This window comes from Nymphalis io, chromosome 14, assembly GCF_905147045.1.
Source record: "Nymphalis io chromosome 14, ilAglIoxx1.1, whole genome shotgun sequence".
NCBI classification, from domain to species: domain Eukaryota; kingdom Metazoa; phylum Arthropoda; class Insecta; order Lepidoptera; family Nymphalidae; genus Nymphalis; species Nymphalis io.
Window position 1 is genome coordinate 4621742 of NC_065901.1, and position 21361 is coordinate 4643102.

General features: G+C 34.5%; 1 protein-coding gene across 2 annotated transcripts; it reads right to left on the reverse strand.

Moving 5' to 3' along the window:
* Positions 1-322: 322 nt before the first annotated feature.
* Positions 323-21216, reverse strand: LOC126773399 (uncharacterized). 2 transcript variants are annotated; one of them, XM_050494340.1, is made up of 7 exons: positions 20867-21216; positions 15857-16084; positions 5063-5196; positions 2340-2631; positions 1820-2025; positions 1491-1671; positions 323-520 (listed from the first exon to the last, which is right to left on the reverse strand). In XM_050494340.1, the coding sequence occupies exons 2-7, from the start codon at positions 15912-15914 to the stop codon at positions 399-401; spliced, it is 993 nt and encodes a 330-aa protein (XP_050350297.1). In that variant the 5' UTR covers positions 15915-16084; positions 20867-21216; the 3' UTR covers positions 323-398. The 2 variants fall into 2 exon arrangements, with proteins under 2 accessions (XP_050350297.1, XP_050350296.1); XM_050494339.1 differs by having other exon boundaries at positions 1820-2028.
* Between the last annotated feature and the right edge of the window lie 145 nt (positions 21217-21361).

Genomic DNA, 21361 nt, shown 5'->3' on the forward strand with positions numbered 1-21361 from the left:
TATTAGCAGTAAACTCTAAAAGTTCACAAGTTTAGTTACAACTTTTAAAAGGTTTATAATTTTATAGAACATTACTTTTTAAATATACGATGATTACGTAAAACATAATATACATTTTTTGGTCTATATGATTTTCATGTCTTACTTTAAATAAATAGGAAGCTAATAGCACTTGCTATTATTTTTGGGATTGGGAAATACTCGACATATAACCGTTCTAATTCTTGCGCTATAACTAGCCGGACTGCGCCAACAGCGTGCCAATAATCGCAACCCGCGACCTAAACCTCGGAGTAATTTATGAACTGAAACAACATCAGCGTACTATCCGATATTTATTTACATTCTATAAATAACCATATGTACAAGATTTACACCGCCGCAGTGCGCAGGCGTCGTCACGTGAGAACCAGTGGTAATAGCAGCAGCAACAGCGCGGATACTGGCGCCCGCTGAGAGTGAGGGCTCCCGCTTACTCGCGCAACAGCTTGGTCACGTTGCATCGTCTCCACTTCACTCTCTAAGAGAACAAGAAAAACATTTTGGTAATTTTTTTAAAGCCACATTGTGTTTGTTTTTTTTTCGTTCGTTCATTTACAGACAGAAATGCGCTTGATGGTACCTTCGCCCATAGGTAATTCAATTGTTAACCACTCCTTACAATGACCATTTCGCACAATTACAATGGCTTACCAACGATTCTAACCGAAACTTGGGAACACAATAGCGATATGGTGGTAGAATAACAGATTAGAGGGTGGTGGGAGAGAACTCTTTCTGTAGGCCTGTCTGAACGGGTGCTTAGACAAGCCTGCACAAAGGACTATCTATGATAATATATAAGCCTAAGGTTGAATAACTGGCATATTGTAGGAATAAAATTAAGGTTTATTCTAAATCTTACAATCTTTATTCGGTAGTAAGCTACTTCAATGATAGTATTTTTCTTCATGTTCATCTCCTTTTTTTCTAACGTATCATAATAAAAAATACTCAATTGTCCATAAAATCGTGTATTAACCTTTCCTCGAATAGTGTATCAATAATTCAGTAGTTGATAACGTTCACATCGGCTAAAATATTTGGCAAATTACACAGAACTTCAAAATACCTATTTAATAATATATCTAAATCTATTTCAGCTTCAAAAAACACAAATGATTAAAGAAAATTAGTAAAATAGATGTATTATAGTGAGACAGACCTTCGCAGTTAAATCTTTCACAGTTTTATTATTCGAGGTGACCCAAATAACTAACGGAGTACTCATTAAATACAATGCAACTAAAATGTATACACGTGTAATGAGGGAGTATTTCAATAGAAAATATAAAATAAAAATACGTAGCAGTAATTTATACGTTAAGTTTGTATGAAATCACATGAACTGGATACCTTCGCTTCTGTACACGGTAATCGATTGAATTATATTTGGGATGTTCATTGCATTTATTTTCTAAGTAAAACACTAGAAGTAACAATCGTGGTACCTATTGCTTCGTAGTCCTGGTCGTCGATTCCGTGCAGTCGCAGGAGAAGGGTGGCGCTGCGGTCGGCAGCCGCACATGTGTAGCGCCCCGCGTCGAGCGCGCTCAGCTGCGCCAGCGTCAGCCGCGATACCACACGACCCGCCCAACGTTCTGTATCCAGTGATATGCCTCCACGAGAACCCTGCTCAACATGGTATAATGGTATTTAGTGTTGTGACATATTGTATATCGTTGTTAATTATAAAATTACTTTTTATAAATATATCCATACTTATTTACAATATTATTATCCCTTGACAATCACTATCAAATTAATTAGTCGAACATACCTGTGGATCTAGTGTTACACCGTTGTGCAGCCAGTGCATGCGCAAGGGTGGTAGCGCGGCAAGCACGTCCGCTGACAACTCCGCCGAACTATGCGTGAATTCGTAGCGTGCTTCACAAGTTAGCCTCGTTGCTCCGCCACGCGTGCCCCACACCGCACCTCCGTTAGTACCAACCGCGCGTACTGATACCACCGGTAACGCTGATTCTGCTAAGATAACGTCCCGAATCACATACACAGTTGTATTTTTTATATTTTATTAAATTGTAACATCGCGTCAGAATTTCCATTAATAATTAACTTAATTAAAAATTATATATGTATATATAATATACCATTTATAGAACACTTGCTCTGATTATGTTTGTTTTATTAATTAATTATTTGTAAAGCTTAGTATCAAATATTAACGAATGATACTTTTGGATTTCCGAGCCAGACTTTTAGAATTCAGACAGTATATAAATCACATATCGCATAATGCTTGAATAATAATATTGACTATCGATGCACATACACACCTACTACTGTCAAATTAAAAAACAAGCTTAATTTGGGCTCTGTGTTGATCTGACACTCGTATCTGCCAGAGTCGCTCATTCGTAGCCTCTCGATGCGCAGCGTATGCACCGCACCCGTCACACGGCTGCTGTCGTCTCGTGACGTCAGAATATCACCAAGCAGCTCATCCGAGCCCGTGTCTCCAACGCCAGGCCCAGCAGGAGCCTCGGAACACGATACGCGCGAGTCGGCAGTGAACACCGCGCCCGCATGCGTCAATATCTGCAGGTCACTCGATCTGACCCATGATACCTGATGGAAATTATTCTTTGTTAGTAAACTACTAAAACTTCGAAAAAAAAATAGTTTAAAGAGCAATGGACTGAAGTTCGTAATTCAAAAAAGATATTTTAAGTATATTTTTGATTTAACCAATAATTTCATACTCCACTTAAACTTATTTATTGTACTCTAAACGCCTGCTTGACTTTCGAATCACAACATGTAAACTATTAAACGCTAATTCTCTAAATTTTAGACTTTTTTCAAATAACATACATTTTCATTTAATTATTTTAAGTGTATTTAAATTATTCTGTTATTTGAAATTAAGTAGTTTCAGGAAGCTATAAAAAAATAATTAAGAAGACATCGTACGGTGGCGATTATTATCTCGTAGCCTAGTACTAGCGCTACGTTACTCCCTCGCGAATCCTCTTTGGCAGCGACTGCTTCCGGGAAGCAGCACGCGTGCCGCTATATTGGGAGCGAGTCGATGACCGGCTTTTTCTAATCGCCCGCACGACATCACCGAGTCGCCACTTTTAGCCGCGTGACGTCCCTCCAAGGATTCGCGAACGTTTCCGCGGCCACAGTCCGCTCGCTCCACGTCATCTCCTGCTTCGCATACCACTCACCGACTTATACTTTAATGCGGCCTATTTCCCCTTGACGATTTATACCTTGGATATTCTGAACGAGGCGACTAAATTCAAGCTGTATTTATTTCTCACTCAGATGCTAGATATTATATATTATATTATTATTTATATTATTTATTTATTTATATTAACCTCGCCAATAAAATTTACATTAAAACTTACTTCTTGTATCGTTATCACTGTTAGTCTTATAGTCTTGTTTATCTACTAATTTACTTTAAACGTATTAATCAATAGAGATATATCCGGCATAGATCGTGCTCATAAACAGCCTTCTTCCATACTGTCGATCTAATCAGATCTTAATAAGATGAACCCATTTACTACTTTTTGATATATTCCTAATACTTCTTAACAAGTTTAATATTTGGTAGCTAATGTTCGAAGGGGTTATTTTAATAATTTGATATCTGAATACTCAGAGGGTTGTGCCTGTGATTCATTAAGCGGAAGTGCGCAAACAACAAACGGACATCCGAAACACGTGGGGGAGCGCGTGACATTGGCATTGATTATTTTTAGTATACAGCGAGTTACGCCGCTGCGTGCGAACTCGGGCGCCGCAGAACTGCGCACATCTAATGCGATCTCTCGGCGCACATCTCTTTGATTACACATGACAATTCTATGCTAGACTAAAGATATGTAATCTATTTTAAGTCTTCGGTATGTGACTGAAGATTTAAAAAATAAAAATCAAGTTTACTTCGACTTCTAAATAGTTCTTGCTCTGACGATACGCTCAAAATAATTTGAATACATTAGATTGCTTTTAAGCTTTCTGAGAGATTAATCATGATATAGCTCATTTAAACGTTCCCCTCATTTAACAGATAACATATTCGGTCACAATAGTAATACTAGGACCTAGTCCATTAACTAGTCCATTTCCTAGTCCAGTGCTGGTTGGCGTGGTTGGTAGAAACTTGCCTTTCACGCCGAAAGTTGTGGGTTCGATTCCCACCCAGGACAGACATTTGTGTGCATAAACATGCCTGTTGGTCCTGAGTCTGGGTGTAATTATCTATATAAGTATGTATTTACAAAAGAAAAGTAATATATGTAGTATATACTACATATATTACTTTTCTTTTGTAAATACATACCAGATAACTGATATCAGTTATCTGGTTCCCATAGCAAGCTTTGTACAAGCTTAATTTGAGATCAGATGGCCGTGTGTGAAAAATATCCAGGATATTATTATTATTATTAATGTACCACTACTGGGCAAATATGTAATCTATTTTAAGATGGAGCCCAGAATAGAAGCTCGACTTTAAATGAACATATTATGTAGCTAAAGAGGTAGTGGTCTATATTTATAATTTTGAAAGATTTCCAAGGATTACGAAATGTTTGTTCAACATATATTAGCACAAAAAATTACACCTTCGCTAGATCCGTTTGATTTAATCATCTAACCATTATCTATATAAGTATGTATTTACAAAAGAAAAGTAGTATATGTAGAATATCAGTTGTCTGGTTTCCATAGTACAAGCTCTGCTTAGTTTGGGATCAGACGGCCGTGTGTGAATAATGTCCCAATCCCAAAAGAATATAATTATTACTATTATTATTGGGTCATCAAAAATATTTACTTTAAAAACAGATTCAGATAATACTTTAGTGATTAAAGAGTTAATGTTATGTCTACTTATAGGTGTAATTTAGTACTGTTCAGTACAGTACTAACCATCAGAAATCCTTATATATTACTAAAGTTAAAGAACCGCCAACACAAAAAACATTTCACGCAGAACAAATAGAAATGAAAGGTTCAAGAGTAAAATAATTACCGCGCGATCGGCAAGACGTATCACACGACAGCGCAGCGCGACAGCTTCGCCCAATCGCGCCAATAACGCGGTCTGCTGCTGCACGTCGAATGCAGGACCTGCCGCAGCAGCTGTTGGTGGTGCAACGCGTGGACCTAAGATATAATAATTTATTAATATGATACAGAGATGACATGACAATTGATGGTACCATGTGGGTATATATGGTCACGGTCAGAATACAACTACTCTGCAAGGCCACCTGGATAGGTACTACCCACTCATCACATATTCTACCGACAAGCAACAGTACTTAGTATTGTTGTATTTTGGTTTGAATGCTGAGTGAGTCAGCAACAGTAACTACATGTACATGGGATATAACATCTTAGTTCCCATGGTTGGTGGTGCATTGGTAATGTAAGGAACGGTTAATATTTCTTACAACACCAAATTCTATGGGCGGTCGTGATCACATAGCACATACATTATAAATAAATATACATTACATTTAAAAAAATAGTAGTAAAGAGCCACCACATCTCAAGCCAGTATTTCAATAACAGCGTCTCAATAACTTCTATGGTGGCAGGAAACCAGCTCACCAGCAAAAGCATTCTCAAAGAAGTTTCTCATCACACAGACGGTGTCACAGTGCACCAACAATAAAGTAAATAATTTTTTTTTTCTCCACAACCTATTTCATGCTCAAATTGAACCCAATTCGTATTCAATTACTATTAATATTTTATTACAAAAATGTAATTACTATTAATATTTTTAAGCCCATAACACTGACTTTGGTTGAATTTGGTGTTTTAAATGTGAGTTCATTGTATGTTCTCTTGACCGATTTCGGTCACTCGGGCAGCCATTCTTAATTAAGACTAGCCAAATATACAGGATAGTTACAGTGCGCGAATGTGTACGCAAACACAGATGCACTCTCCATTTTCTCACAATTATAGTCCTATGGGATAGGACACGACGTAACCAGAGAGAGGTCAGGCGAGCAATGACTTTTATTTATTTATTTATGGTTCACAAAACAGATTATAACTAAAATACAAATAACAAATAATTAAACTCTACAATTAACGTAGTTACAATCCAACACTATGCGTTGTTGTATGAATTAATAGAAAAATTAAGTTGTTAAAAAAATAAATTCATATTATATAGCAAATTTATAACAATTAAACCAGAGTATCGCAAGAATTACATTTAAGGATAATTATGACAAATTTTGGAGATGGCCTAGTGGTTAGAACGCGTGAATCTTAACCGACGATCGTGGGTTCAAACCCGGGCAAACACCACTGAATTTTCATGTGCTTAATTTGTGATTATAATTCACCTTCTGCTTGACGGTGAAGAAAAACATCGTGAGGAAACCTGCATGTGTCTAATTTTATTGAAATTATGCCACATGTGTATTCTACAAACCCGCATTGGTTAGCAGCGTGGTGGAATAAGCTCCAAACCTTCTCCTCAAAAGGGAGATGGCCTTAGTCCAACAGTGGGACATTCACAGGCTGTTACTGTATTGTACTGTTAAAAAGGCCTTACCATAATCTCCTGAAGAAATTGTTTTATATGCACGACCCAGATGCGCAATAGGGTTATAGCGTATCTAAACGATGGTAAATGATACATTTTTATCTCGCTTATTATGTATATTGTTTGTGCTAATTTGTTATCTAACAATTATACAAAACTCAGTAAATAAAAAATAAACGTCGCCGATAATATTATGATATACTCGAATTATGATACTTTATTAATATGTTTATACTTCCTCTTTGAAATATATGTATAGAATACTATATTCTTACAAAAAGTTATAACTCCATCTACTGAAACGACGTTGAACGTTCTAGTCCTGGTTTAATTTACTTATGACAGAGGATGAAATCGGACGCTTTCGAAGGAAACTATAAAGATGGCGCTTATACCAAATTACCATTTGGTATGTTTTTTAAAAAGTTTTTATTGTTGTCTGTTTCTTATTTTAGGTTGTATGTCTAGTAATAATAATTATACGTTGTCTTGCGAGATTGGTGAGAAATCTATATGAACTTAAAGTTTCCATCTAGCGCAGAAGTGCGTTTCAACGCTGCTGTTTTGACACAGCCTTTATTGCAAGGCTATTTTTAAGTTCTAAAATTTGGTTTGAAGCTTTAAGTTAAATAATTTCATTTACATATTATTTATATATTAGCCGAGATGGCCTAGTGGTTAGAACGCGTGAATCTTAACCGATGATCGTGGGTCAAACCCGGGCAAGCACCACTGTATTTTCATGTGCTTAATTTGGGTTTATAATTCATCTCGTGCTTTACGATGAAGGAAAACATCGCGAGGAAACCTGCATGTGTCTAATTTCATTGAAATTATGCCACATGTGTATTCTACCAGCCCGCATTGGAGCAGCGTGGTGGAATAAGCTCCAAGCCTTCTACTCAAAAAGGGATAGGAGGCCTTAGCCCAGCAGTGGGACATTAACGGGCTGTTATATTATATATTATATATATGCGTATTACAGTCTATCTATGTGCTGAAAAAATGACACGTCAAATAGAATGACGCGACAAACTTGTAAGGTTCAAGGCTAGTCTCAAAATCAAAATTTTGTTGGTCTATTACAAAACAAAGATTCTCTCAAAATATTATAGAATACTCGTGATTAATGAGTACATCACAAAAGGCGACGCAGATAGTCGTCGAAGTCGATCATGTAACAGCGTATATGCGTTCAACTGCGTTGCCCTGTATACTTTCCTTCTCCACCAGCTGTAATTATAATGTGTTTATATGACACAGATTGTAATACAATTTCCGTATTAGTGTACTCCAAATATCTTACGATATTGTGCTACTCAAAGTTTTACAACAGTAAGTACTCTTGTTATAATACAACGATTAAGGTAAATACAGAACACCTGCATAATTACGGTAACTTATGATATATTAATTTAAAATAAGAGTAAAATCTGTGTTACATTACATGATGGTTAAATTCGTATGTAATGTAATGTAGCGAATATTTCAATTCGCAGTAGTAATAATACAATGGAATTGGAATACGTATGTATGTTGAATGAAATCATAATATGTGGATATTACGATAATCACAGAGTAACGAGTAGAACAAATTTTATTTATAGAATTATTAGGCGGACGAGCAAATGATAAAAAACGCCCAAAGACATTGTAAGAAATGTTAACCATCGCTTACATCGCCGATGCGCCACCAACCCTGGGAACTAAGATGTTATGTCCCTTATTATTGTCCCGGAACACAACGCTGGTAGAATATCTGATGAGTGGTGGACGAGCTTGTACAAAACCCTACCACCAGTTTTTTCCATTCACCACCAGAATTTTGGGTACTTACCTACAATTGCTAAACTTAACTTTAAAAGATCTCGCAGCAAATATATGAACAAAAATATAAATATTGCATGGACGCTAAGCTAATAAAGCTATAAAGAAAGAGTAATGATTAACTCGTATATCCTATTCATTTCAAGCATGAAGTCTGATAAATGAGAACGTTTAATAAAATTAAACTATGATTATGTCTAAAATACAAGCAAAATAATAATTAACATTTAAAGTATGTTATACACAAAAAAAATTGCATTAATTTGGCAGCTCATCCGACAAAGATTATTAAAACAGTAGATACTTCAAAAATTGAAGCTAACAATTATATTTAAAAAAAGGAGGCCGTCACGTGACGTCCTTCAGTTGTGAAACATCGAAACTAATGGTTATAAAAATAAATTATAATTAAAAAAAACATTCATAAAAAATTAACAAAAACTCATTATTATAATAATATATAGCAACGAAATATAAAGTATTTGCGCCACGCACACAGAAAGGAATAGAGAGCAACGGCGTTGAATGACTGCATAAAAGCGCTAAGCCGTTTGCCGTTCCGGCATACGTGTCGATCTACCGCTGACGGTCGACAATATATGTTATAGATCTAAAATTCCAGAACTAAGTATATAGATGAATAATATTCAACATTATTTTAAGTTTTTACGTTATAAGTCAGAATCACGTTTTATAAACTTTTATTAACTTCACCTGTTAGTATAATATAATTTGTGAGTCAAATCTGGTAACTGAATGTTAAATTTGTTCACTGCGACCGATTGAGCTCAATATTTCAGTTCAATTTTATTTGTAAAAAAAATTAAGTACCTATAGCTAGAAGAGACGTTGACCTTTTCGCTTTCGAATTTTCACTAACACCCAATATATTTACTTATAATTTCACGTCTGATAGTAAAAATCGAAGAAAAATAAAATCAAGTTATGTTCATAATAAAAAAATCATAGAAACTAAATAGCCTCATTAGTGTTAGTAAGGACTTCTAAACTAAAATCAGGCAATTATTTTCAATTGGAATATGTAAGCGTTAATTGTCACCTTGAAAACCACAATTTATCAATTGCAAATATAATTAAATCGTTTTCTTAGGAAAAATATTTTCTATAATTTATGTTTAAGTTTTATTTCGCTATATTTATATCGTTTCTGTCACACAAGTTTGTTTCACAATTTAAGTTGATGTCTTGGTTTATAACAAATGTTGATAATTATTTCTGCACTCGTATTTCGAAAATCGTGTCTTTTGTATGAACATTTTCTAAACTATATAACATTAGCGATTTTGTGCTCTTACGCGTGCGCTCGTGCGGGTGGGATGTGGGAACGACCGGCCTCGCATTATTAACATTTCAACACTTCATCGCAGCTTCGCGATATTTATACATAGGCTGACACACAAACATAGCTAACGGCCCACTCGCATTTATCTTCCGAGAGTTCTCAGGATATCCTCCAAATAGTACTCAGCTATTTACAAGCGAATTGTTATCCAGACTGCCACTCGAATAAATATTTCCCGCTGAAGACAAGCATAAAACTCTAAAAGGTAAACGTAAGTAACGCAATTAAAACGGAAAGACGAAAATAGTTCGATTTGTATATAAATTCTATTTAAACTACGTAGAATGCAACATTTAACTCTTTATATCCAAAATGTTAAAAGCAGCGTTAACACACGATCTGAATATAATTCGTATTGAAATATTTCCCTCGAATTAACAATTATTATAAGGCATTGTACCACGTGCGAACAATAAAGGACCACCGACAGAGGTACACGCCGTGTGTGGCGCTTTTGCTTGCTTACTTGTTGATGTTACCCTCTTTCGTTTCGACAATAAATCTTTAACATTATTATGCAAATCAACAAGTTCGCGCTTATTAGCATTGTAGTGAGTAAACATAGCAAAGCAAATTAATGTGCGACGGCACATGCGCATCGAATTATTATAATAGAAACAAATTTCTAACATTTGTTAAAATTATTGCAGTAATTTCTTTTGTAAACTTATTTTGCATACACAATAAAATACAATTTATTGTCTCTTTGATGGTTTAGTCTTAGCTAGCTTAATAATAATGCTATTTGTTTTTTTCTGACGAGCAATTCTTAATAGCAGCTCGTAGTTTGGGGATCGGCAGTGTTTACGCTCCTTTACCCCAGAAAGCACGGAAAACCGTTGAGCCTGCGATTGAACTCTTTCCAGTCGTATCAGAATTCTCATCCCATCGGATTATGAGAGTGCACTAGTTGCTTGCGCACACACTTATGCACTATAATAGCCAAGATAATTTCACGTTTACGTTATAAATGAAATTAAATAATCTACATGTTTATTTATTTATTAAGATCAAATTTAATATTTTTTATGACACATTAATTATACGTTCAAAATCGTTGAATAAGGTAAAGAAATACATCAATGTATGTCCATGTAGCGTGCAGTAAGGCCTGTGCTGTTACTCAACCCAGGATATGAAAGAGCTCAATTAAACATGTTTACTCTACGCGGTCGCTTGGCGCCGTTCAGCCCCGCTTAGTATACACAATATCATACAAATGCTATTTAAACGAAGTATGTATTTTTCTTTTTTTTAATTTATTTTTTGGCCTAGTAGTTAGAACGCGTGAATCTTAACCGATGATCGTGGGTTCAAACCCGGGCAAGCACCACTGAATTTTCATGTGCTTAATTTGTGATTATAATTCATCTCGTGCTTTACGGTGAAGGAAAACATCGTGAGGAAATCTGCATGTGTCTAATTTCACTGAAATTCTGCCACGTGAATTCTACCAACCCGCATTGGAGCAGCGTGGTGGAATAAGCTCCAAACCTTCTCCTCAAAAAAGAGGAGAGGAGGCCTTTAGCCCAGCAGTGGGACATTCACAGGCTGTTACGGTTACGGTACGGTTATGTATTTTTTGCCGAGACGGCGCAGTAGTTGCAAAAAAAATCACACCAGACAAATCGGTATGATAATAATTTATTTATATTCTCCCGATGTATCTATACGCTTCGAAACTATGACGCCTCGTACAAGCTTTTCTCGTTGTAATCCATGAACGTTGAGGGATATTTCTTTGATCAAACGTTAAGATAACAAAGCATAATCTGTGTTACCCTTTATGATGTGTTGTATACAATTGTTTATTACACACTAATAGCGAGTTATTGAATAAAGACCGGTCGAAACATCGATATTACTATGGACGTTAATCGGTCGCTTGTTTGTTTTCTCACACACTTAGCACTGAGTAATACTACCAGAACATCCTTGGCCTCGAAACGCAAACGATTCTATAGGACTCATTTCAATGATTGTTTTAAAACTAAACTAAATATTTATACTCATTTCGTATTTAAACGAGTATTTGTTTCCGACGAAATTGCTTCCCTTTGATGAAATCATCTAACGACATCTGGACCGAACGCTCGTGGATCTGAGTCACCGGAACGAGGGAAGTTAAGTCATTTCGCCTACTCCGCAATAAAAATATATATTCTTTCCTCTATTTTGAATACCATCTCCAGATTCCAGTGCCAAATCATCGCACTCGATGTGTTTATTTTATTATATGTGTCGGTCGGAAGTGCGTTGCGTGCGAGCTGTGGGCGTGAAGGGCGTGCGGCGCAGGCACGTGTCGCTAAGAGCGATGGATCTGACTCACTTTAAAAATTACTATCCATCCTTATGAGCTACACTTTGTGCCATATTGCTACATATATGCACATGCATACATGCTAATATTTTCAACTTTCCACCTTAACCTTCTATCATATTCCCAAAATAACTTATTATAACATCTAATTAAGAAATCTATACATTTGAAAAACTAATTTACTATACTAAATTTTAGTGTCACCGCTAAAAGATATTTCAATTCAAATAAAAATAGAAGATTTACACCAGGTTCAGAAGGTACGCATGTATACTAGGAAGTAAAAAAATTAATAAATCAAACGGTCGACATAATTTATTCCACGTACCCGATGTCGATATAATAACAATGCGATGTTATTTATTCTACGTGCAATTTGTATGTAATGTAAATAATGTTAATACGTACAATTTGTATGTAATTTATTCAAACCAATGTTATCAGTCTCTTCCACCCAATAGAACTGCTTTTAATTGTTTGTTAAGAGAAAAATATTTCCATTAAATCAGTATCGTTTATATAAACGAAGCTTAATTACGAAACTTTTTTTAAAATATTTAGATTATTAAAACGCTTAACACAATAACACTTAAGTATTTATTCAATAGTCGATGCTAAAGTATTTATTACACTTTCAATATTTATGCTGCGGCCTGCACGAAAAACTTCATTAACATTTTACACAAGTAAAAACAAACAAAATACCGAATGTTCTAATGATTTAGAACAAAACAACATCGGTTAAAAATAAATGAAGAGCGAGTGCAAGGGATCGACTCGGCTGCTTCGTGTCGATCGTATTGCGACCGCGTACCGTCCGTCATCTCGTGACAAGGGATCATGTTCGAGATGTGACATCATCGGACACCCATTATTACGACCGATACCACGAACTATATTCGGTATTGGATGACACTATGACGCATGTTCAAATATTAAACTCGATTAATTGCAGTATACAAATTAACTTATCTGCTTACTATTACTTGCTTACAATTCTTCACATATTCTTACATACAATTAGATACATTTACTAGTCTAATTAACAATTAAAACTAAAAAAGTATATAAAAAGTTACATTTACCACTAAATATTTATTATGTGACGACTAGACAATATAAAAACACAGAAAACGTTAAAGACGTCCTATAACAATGAATATAGCGGTACATATGTTTGACATTGGAACGTCAATAACACCATAAATTGCCTGAAAATAGCACCATTAAAGTTGACACTTTTCATTTGAGGTCTTTATACTATCCAGACTATTCTAACTTGCTACTAGATAGAGCAACAGGATATAACTCCTTTACCGTTCAAACGATCTCCATGACTATTGATATATGTACATTTGATCGTGGGGCATATTTTAGCGGAATTCGAACAGGATAAATAGTTTACAAACATAAGAAACATTGCAAGGCGTTATCTACTACTATATATTTGTCTGTCTTTCTTCGAACTATTATAGTATATAGCTTCGAAATATTAAATATTTTCGAAATAATAAAATACTTTTGCTAGGGCTTTAATTTAATTTAGAGTTTACAGACACAAGGGTTGGCGGCGCATTAACGATGAATAGCATGGTTAATATTTCCTACAGTGCATTGTTCTGGCCTCTCACAGACATTGGTCTATGAGAGGCGATAACCACTTACTATCAGGTGGCCCATCCGCCCATCTGATACCCATTTTATATAAAAAAAAACAAAGATTATAACTTATAAACACTAAGATTCGGAAAAATGTTACATTAAAATATGATAATTTAATACAAAAAATATATTTAAAGAATATAAATATATTACCCACATAAAACATAATTACATAGTCATGTTGACATAGAATACATTGGATGAATAACAAATATTAAAGCATCTAAATTAATATTTGCAAACCGTTAAAAATCTCATTTAAATTACTTGGACGCTATCCATGAGCCAAATGTTAATAGAGACATTTTGAATGACTACAAAAGTGGCCTAGATTGAGAAAGATAAATCATTTTTAAGCCTGCTGTGTACTGTAACCCATTCGTAGCGTTTGGCGAGAATTTCATGTTTTTTACGAATACGGAAGGATTTGAGATTTAGCAAACGCTCTGGTCCACGCTCGTGGACCAAAATAACATGAGCACGTGACACGCTTTGTACCATGTCCCACGCCTTCTTGCTTCCCTGTCATTACGCACTTAAAACGAAATACGACTGTAATCTACAACAAATACTACCATATTAACGCTGACTGAAGGAATTCATGATCGTACAATTTTAGGCAAAGATTAAAGTAAAATCACATATATATATTAATTACTTTAGTTATAACTTAAATATAGTTAAAAAATAAATAACTTTTATAATTGTTGGAAGATTGTTGTAAAACGGTGGATATTTAAAATTGTTTGTTATATTATTCATATATGTATATTGTATGCATATTTAATTACTTGCGTTTACATATTATTTTTCTTATAGTAATAATGCTCAACGTTTTTTATATATTATTGTAGTATTATCTTTTACACGAAGTTAGCTTAGCTTAGTGACAATTGTTCACCGTCTTTGTTGACTTAATAACTATAATTTCGTTCCCTAATCTTTCACAAAAAACTTATGACAATGATAACGTAAGACACTTCAGAAATTATTCAGCAAACATATCGTTTTACAAAAGATCACTTGACAAACTTATAATTTACATAAATATTTTGAATATTATTGATAAACAAATTGTTTATTTTCTATCCTAACCTAAGCAAAATAATTTTATTTATATAGATAGGCAAAGAAAAAATATTTCAGTACCTTTTACTCCGTTAATTGTTAACCGAATTTCTTTTTAGAGAAGTAGTTCTTATAAATGTGAAAATATATGATTCATTATAATTATTGCCAAAAGTAGTTTGTAAAATGAAAAATTGTCGTTTGTTTTATCAAATGACAACCCCTCTGTAAATTTACTTGTTTTCTTCAAGTTTAATATTTATGTAAAATAAAACAAAATATATAGAAACATACCTACAGATATCGTCTACGTACGAGTACCTATATTATAATCTAATGACAAGGTAACATCGTATTGAATAGGACCATAGAAATAATGGAGCAAAATGTTTTTGACCTAAAACTCTAAGCGACGCAGTATCATGCCCGTAACTATATAATTTGGATACTTTATATTCCCATGACAAATCAGCGCCATGTGTGCAGTGTCGTCACAGCGCGTGGCCCCGCGGTGCCTATAAAAGCTTTTATGAGAATTCTGCCGCGACGCGGGACGGCAGCGGCGGGAAGGATGCGACCGCCCTACGCGCCTCTGATCGACGGCTATTTTAACACTTTTTATATATACCATTATTACCTTTATAGCGATCAATGTGGAGTTTATATAATGAACATTTAAAGAACTAATATAATTGTCTTATTTAATGTAATATTCAATCAGCTACATCATTTGAAATTTTGGTGGCAAATATTCTCCGCCCGCCACCCGTTGGTAAATATTTAAACCTCACACCGTCAATTTGCCAATCTCTCTTGTGATATTACGTTGTTGTTTGGCGTTATAATAACTTTCGAGTGAGTGCTATGACTTAATATTATGAATATCAGGATTGCTTGATTAGAAGATCATAAATATCTGGACGAAGTTTTACAATGGAAAATACAAATAAATATCGACCATCTAGAAATCCTAATTTAGAATGCAAGTTCAGTCGTATAAAAAAATATACTATACCAGCGAACGCCGGTAGGGCAGCCAGCAGCAGCAACAGTACGCACACACACTCGCACATACTGCACACGTACTAGAATCCACACCAGAAGTACCTGCACTTCCAGGTGCACGTTACACCGCACAATACACTGCACTTCGTGTTTTGTCTTTGTGTTTTTGTTTATTGTCACAATAAACACATCAACGAACTGTCCGTCCTGCATCCATTTCGTTTTTCATTTATCACACCTTTAACAAAAAAAAAAACGTTTTATCATAATTAATGATACAAACATTATATAGTAATGGCATATTACTCTATAATTTTATATTTATTATTTTTTTAGCACGTTTTGTATTATTTTATAGAGAAACTGCTAAATAAGTTGACATAATTGTAGCAGATCACCAAAACCACGAGCATAAATTTGGATAGAGACTACAAAGTTTTAAAGGCTTAATTTGTGCTTAAAGTAATCTTGTAATCTTGTCGGCATTAAAGGATACATCGTAAGTAAGCCTAGAATTGTCAGATGAATTAATGCCATGAACATTTTCCGCCACTGTGGATCAGCGTGATAAAAGAAGATCCAAACCATCCACTTAAGAAGACAGGATGCCATTCCTCAGAAGTGAAATTTAACGGACTGCGTTTGTTGCTTTACAGTACTCATTATGTTTGGGTTATATTATTAAAAAAAAAACAATAGCAAATCATAAATACATCTCACACGTACACAAAATGACAAAATAGCTCATTAAACCACGCAACCAATCAAATAGTTTCGAATGGGAATATTGGATCCCACATCACATATGTGCATACAAGGACTTGAATTTAACGATATAATAAATTTAAATTATTATTATTAGTTATCGTTTGAGTATCGGCTTTTATTAGAGTCATAAAGTCAACGTCAGTGTTGAAATGGGTAGAAATGATGACAAGCTTATAATTAACTATTTAAACGGGTCACTTTCTAATATCACTCACTTTAAATCAAATAGATATAGATATATTAAAAATTATGTTATTAAACACTTAAATTACAATTTTGTTTAATAATATTCAAATATGGATAAACGTAGGCATCATTAGGCATCGACAGGACAAGTGGTTGATGGAATGCGCGCATCGTTTCTCAGACCGAGAGCGGTCGAGTCGAGAATGGAAAGACATGGCATTTATTTAATGTAACATTTTGCTATTAAAATCGCTTCACAAGCAATCATATCGTTATTATATTGTGAAAATAACTAATGAAAATTTAATTATGTGTACTAACCTAATTTGAAATTTTTACCAATATTATAATGTAAATTATTTATTAATATCTGTAATCTATATATGTGCATTACCAATTTACTGTAAGTAAATTCAATATTATTATTTAGCTCTTTTAGCGTTGGTTACAATACCATTTATTGTACAAAATTGTATTCGCTTTTAAAATGAAATAAATACATAATTCTAATTCTGCTTTACACATAAATATTTATCATTTATTTTTAGTTTACATAAGTAACGTTATCTCGTTGATACAAAGTAAATAACTTACTCAGATATCTTAAAGAGTTTATTAGTGTTCATTATTAAATGGAGACATATTATCATTAAATAATTTCCAATATTCAAGAGCCTTCAATATTATTGTTTAAATGAAACAATCTTAAGTGCTTTTAGGCGCGTAAATATGAGTACATTCTGAATTTCTCTGTAGTCGTAAAGTTCTCTTGGTATAGTATATAGCTAATTAAACGCGCACTTGTGCACAAAGTGGGCACAAAGTCCGGACTACACAATAGTCGTAAGAAAGCACTTTGATCTTTCCGACTAGCTTGCCATGATTTACACCGCTTGTCGGCGCCACCCGTGTAAAAATAACGATTAACACCTAACTCTGTGTAATATCTTCTACCTTCCACCTATTTCTCGGTTTAAAAAACGAAACTTTTTAAGCAGATTTTAGATTGTAAAAAATCAACTCTTTTTACACATGAAATTACTAATGACCGTAATTATTAACCTTGTCTAGCAGTTTACCACTGATTTCTCTCTTTCTGTCATCATTAATTTGAGTTCCATAGAAAGAGAAACAGAATTGTTTCAAAGTGTTAGCAATTTTAAGCATTTAAGTTGAAGAAGACAGTGGGTCTACGTGACCAAGTATAGGAGGGTCTAAGTTAATCAGTGGTCTGTTGGCGCGCGATGCTATTTGCACGCCGCCGCAAATAGCTCGCCCGGAATATCGCGCAAAGGTTACGCGGGTCTCCTCCTCGCCGCAGCTGCGCGCCTTGCTCTTCACTGTCACCACTCTGACAAGCGGAGGGGGATAAGGAATGTTAGTTATTCTTTCATTTTTAATTGACCTGCTAGGAATAGCCTAATTTTTCTTTCTATAATATATAATCTTTTTTATTATTTTATACTATGGTAGTATGTTACCCTAAGTGACGATCACATCTGTGAAGTACACATGTGTTTCAAATCAACTTTAATTAAAAAAAATTACGAATGAAAAGTTTATACAATTTTTTTTATATAAAAAGTACAGATAATTGTAAAATAAACTTGCTTAATATAATAACTTCTTATTATATTAGGTACTTATTATTATGTAAGGATAAAATTATTTTTAGTTATAGAAACGCCACACGCCTCGGCAAACCAACGTGATATATGTTGTATCATCTTACAGTAGTTAAAACCGGAAACTAGATCTAAAAACGTCTGTATTTCTGAGATGGGAGCATTTCAAGTAAAACACTATCATTTTGATGGTATATTTAAAAAAACATTACATCGGAAACAAGCATTTGAATTGAATTATCAAGGCTGGCATTCAGAATTTAGTTGTCAAGGAAAAAAATCACCGTTCATAGTGTCACCAATAATCATAAAGAATGAGAAAGTATTAAGACAAAAGTATATAACGTCGTCCCTTAAAAAAATTGTAGGCAAATAGTTTCGTTGATTCAAGTAAAGGTATGTTAAAACTCAGCCTGTCAGCTTGATATTAAATGCTTGTTTAACTTGTTTAATACTTATAAAATAATCATCAAAATTCGTTTACATCGGTCTTTGTAAACTTCTCTAAGTGACGTGTCGTTATTTGACAGCACTGACATTTGACAGCATCATTACGCGGATCATAGGATGCCGGAATCGCCCCATCTAATCATAACTACACTTTTGGTTAAACATTTGGTTTTACTTTCTTCGCCAAGACATACCTATAAACGCTCCTTTTTATTTTAAAACAATTATTAACAAACTTTCTAAATCATCGAATTTTATGTTTCATGTTAATAATAAAAGTTTTACGGAATGGTTTTACACGGGTAGCGCTATATTTAAAAAAAATATAAAAAAATATAATAAGTATGAATATAATTAATAAATTTAATCAATAAATAGGCAAGTAGTAAGTGGTTACCATCGCCCATACACATTGGCACTGTATGAAATACTAACTATTCCTTACATCACCAACGTGCCACCAACCTTAGGAACCAAGATACCTACTATGTCCCTTGTGCACTACACTGATTCACTCACCCTTCAAACATTTGACGGTAAAATATGAATTTAAATTTAAGTCGTTGGTATCTATCATGACGGGCTTGAACAGAAACTTATGTATTTATAATCTTTTAACCCCCGCTCACACCCTCCACTTCAATAATGTGATTAATGTAATATCGTAATAATACTAATACTTTTTAAGATAAGATTCTAATTGAAATTATATTATATACTGGCTTCGTATGGTATCACCCTAGTTACACATAGCTTCCACGCCCCCGTGGGTCGTAGCGTGTGATGTACATGCATGATGTATTAATATATGTATATTGTAAGTATGGAACACTCAAATTTATTAATACAAAACATTTATAAAATATTTACTGGTGATAGAGCTCTGTGCAAGCTCGTCTGGGTAGGTACTAGCCACTCATCAGATATTCTACCGCAAAACAGTAGTATTTGGTATTGTTGTGTTCCGGTTTGAAGGGTGAGTAAGCCAGTGTAATTACAAGTACAAGATGTATTGTACATCTTAGTTCCCAAGGTTGGCGGCGCATTGGCGATATAAGAGATAGTTAACAGTTCTTACATTGTCAAATATAATATAATATAATAGCCTCATATTATAAAACGGAGTTATGGAGTATGTTTGAAAGAGGTAATCTCAAGTACACACTACTGGCCCAATTAAAAAAAATCTTTTTGCGTTAAATAACCCGATTATTAAGTAAGCGTATAGACTACATAGCTTTAGGCTATAAACCTTGGCAAAACTGTAGGTGGAATACGTACGCGGAATTTCAACGACGACAAGGGTTTGGCGATGACGATGATTTGTGGATAGGTAATTAATTAATCAGATGATGATGATGAAAGCACGTGACTCTCAATTAAATAACAAACAAATTCTGGAAAGCAATTTTGAATGGCAAACATAAGAAAAATTATATTATAAAAATTAAAAAATTAAAAATTTCATACATTAGTAGTATCATATTTTATTTTCGTTATTATTTATAGTTTTCAATTCGGTCACCCTTCACAATTGACGCTGTATAGGTATAAACCTAGGTATGTTATGATTTTAAAGGATCCTATTTTTGGAAATATTTTATATATGTGTGTAGAATATATGCCCTATTATTGAGTTAAGCTATTTTCATCCAACCTGTAGACTAAATTTGATTCAATTATTTTTTATTAGCATTAAAATTACAAAAAAATAAGGTCGATTATATGTAAATGTAAATCTACCAACGGTTTGGAATCTAGATTTCACCGAGAAAAACCGGAAACAAATTTAACAGTTACTGTTTTTCTTAAATTATTAACTTATTCTCTACAGTTAAATGTATGTAGTCCAAGTAAAAATGTTAGACAAATGGGAGGCAAAGTAAAAAAAGGTAGGAAAAACATAACTATTGACTATTTCGTCTTCTAGTTACGTTTATACCCTAACAGTTTTGTGAACAAACAAACGGTATTAAAAAAGATAATCTTACCTTTAAGATTAAAGATAAATAAACATTACAGGAAAATCACTTCCCTACACAATTCCCTAATTCCTATCTGGAACTCGTATCGAAAAAAATTGTTTCACGATCTCTGAAAGCGATACTTCAAAACAGAAACAAATCTAAAGCACATGCGTCCGCGCAGGCAACACGCGCGGTACTGTACGCACGCGTAGGGTTCATCGTGCGTGTCAAAATTATACGTTTCGTATGAAGTTGGGCAACCCGCCCCACGCACATTGGGCTACGCTGCGGGATCTGTTTTGATCAACCCTCTGATATATAATCCATTGTTGATACGGGTTCGTGTTCACGTGTGCGCTCTCAGCGGCCGCGTCGCTGCTGGCCGAGCTCGGGCTGCGCGGGCCACTTGACAAGTGTTTACGTGCTGCGTCAGCGGCTCGGCGCCCGGGGGCATCGCCACGCCGCCATACGGGCGCCACACGCAAGTTTGAGAATCTTGCGTGAGCGTAATACGCCCCT

Excerpts from the sequence above, each read along its gene's own strand:
- LOC126773399 (XM_050494339.1), bottom strand. The coding sequence starts at position 15,914 with ATGTGCGAGTGTGTGTGCGTACTGTTGCTGCTGCTGGCTGCCCTACCG. Across the intron at positions 2,029-2,339 it reads TTTTAATTTGACAGTAGTAG|CAGAATCAGCGTTACCGGTG; the intron begins GTGTGTATGTGC and ends ACGTTATCTTAG. Across the intron at positions 521-1,490 it reads CCAGGACTACGAAGCAATAG|AGAGTGAAGTGGAGACGATG; the intron begins GTACCACGATTG and ends TTGTTCTCTTAG.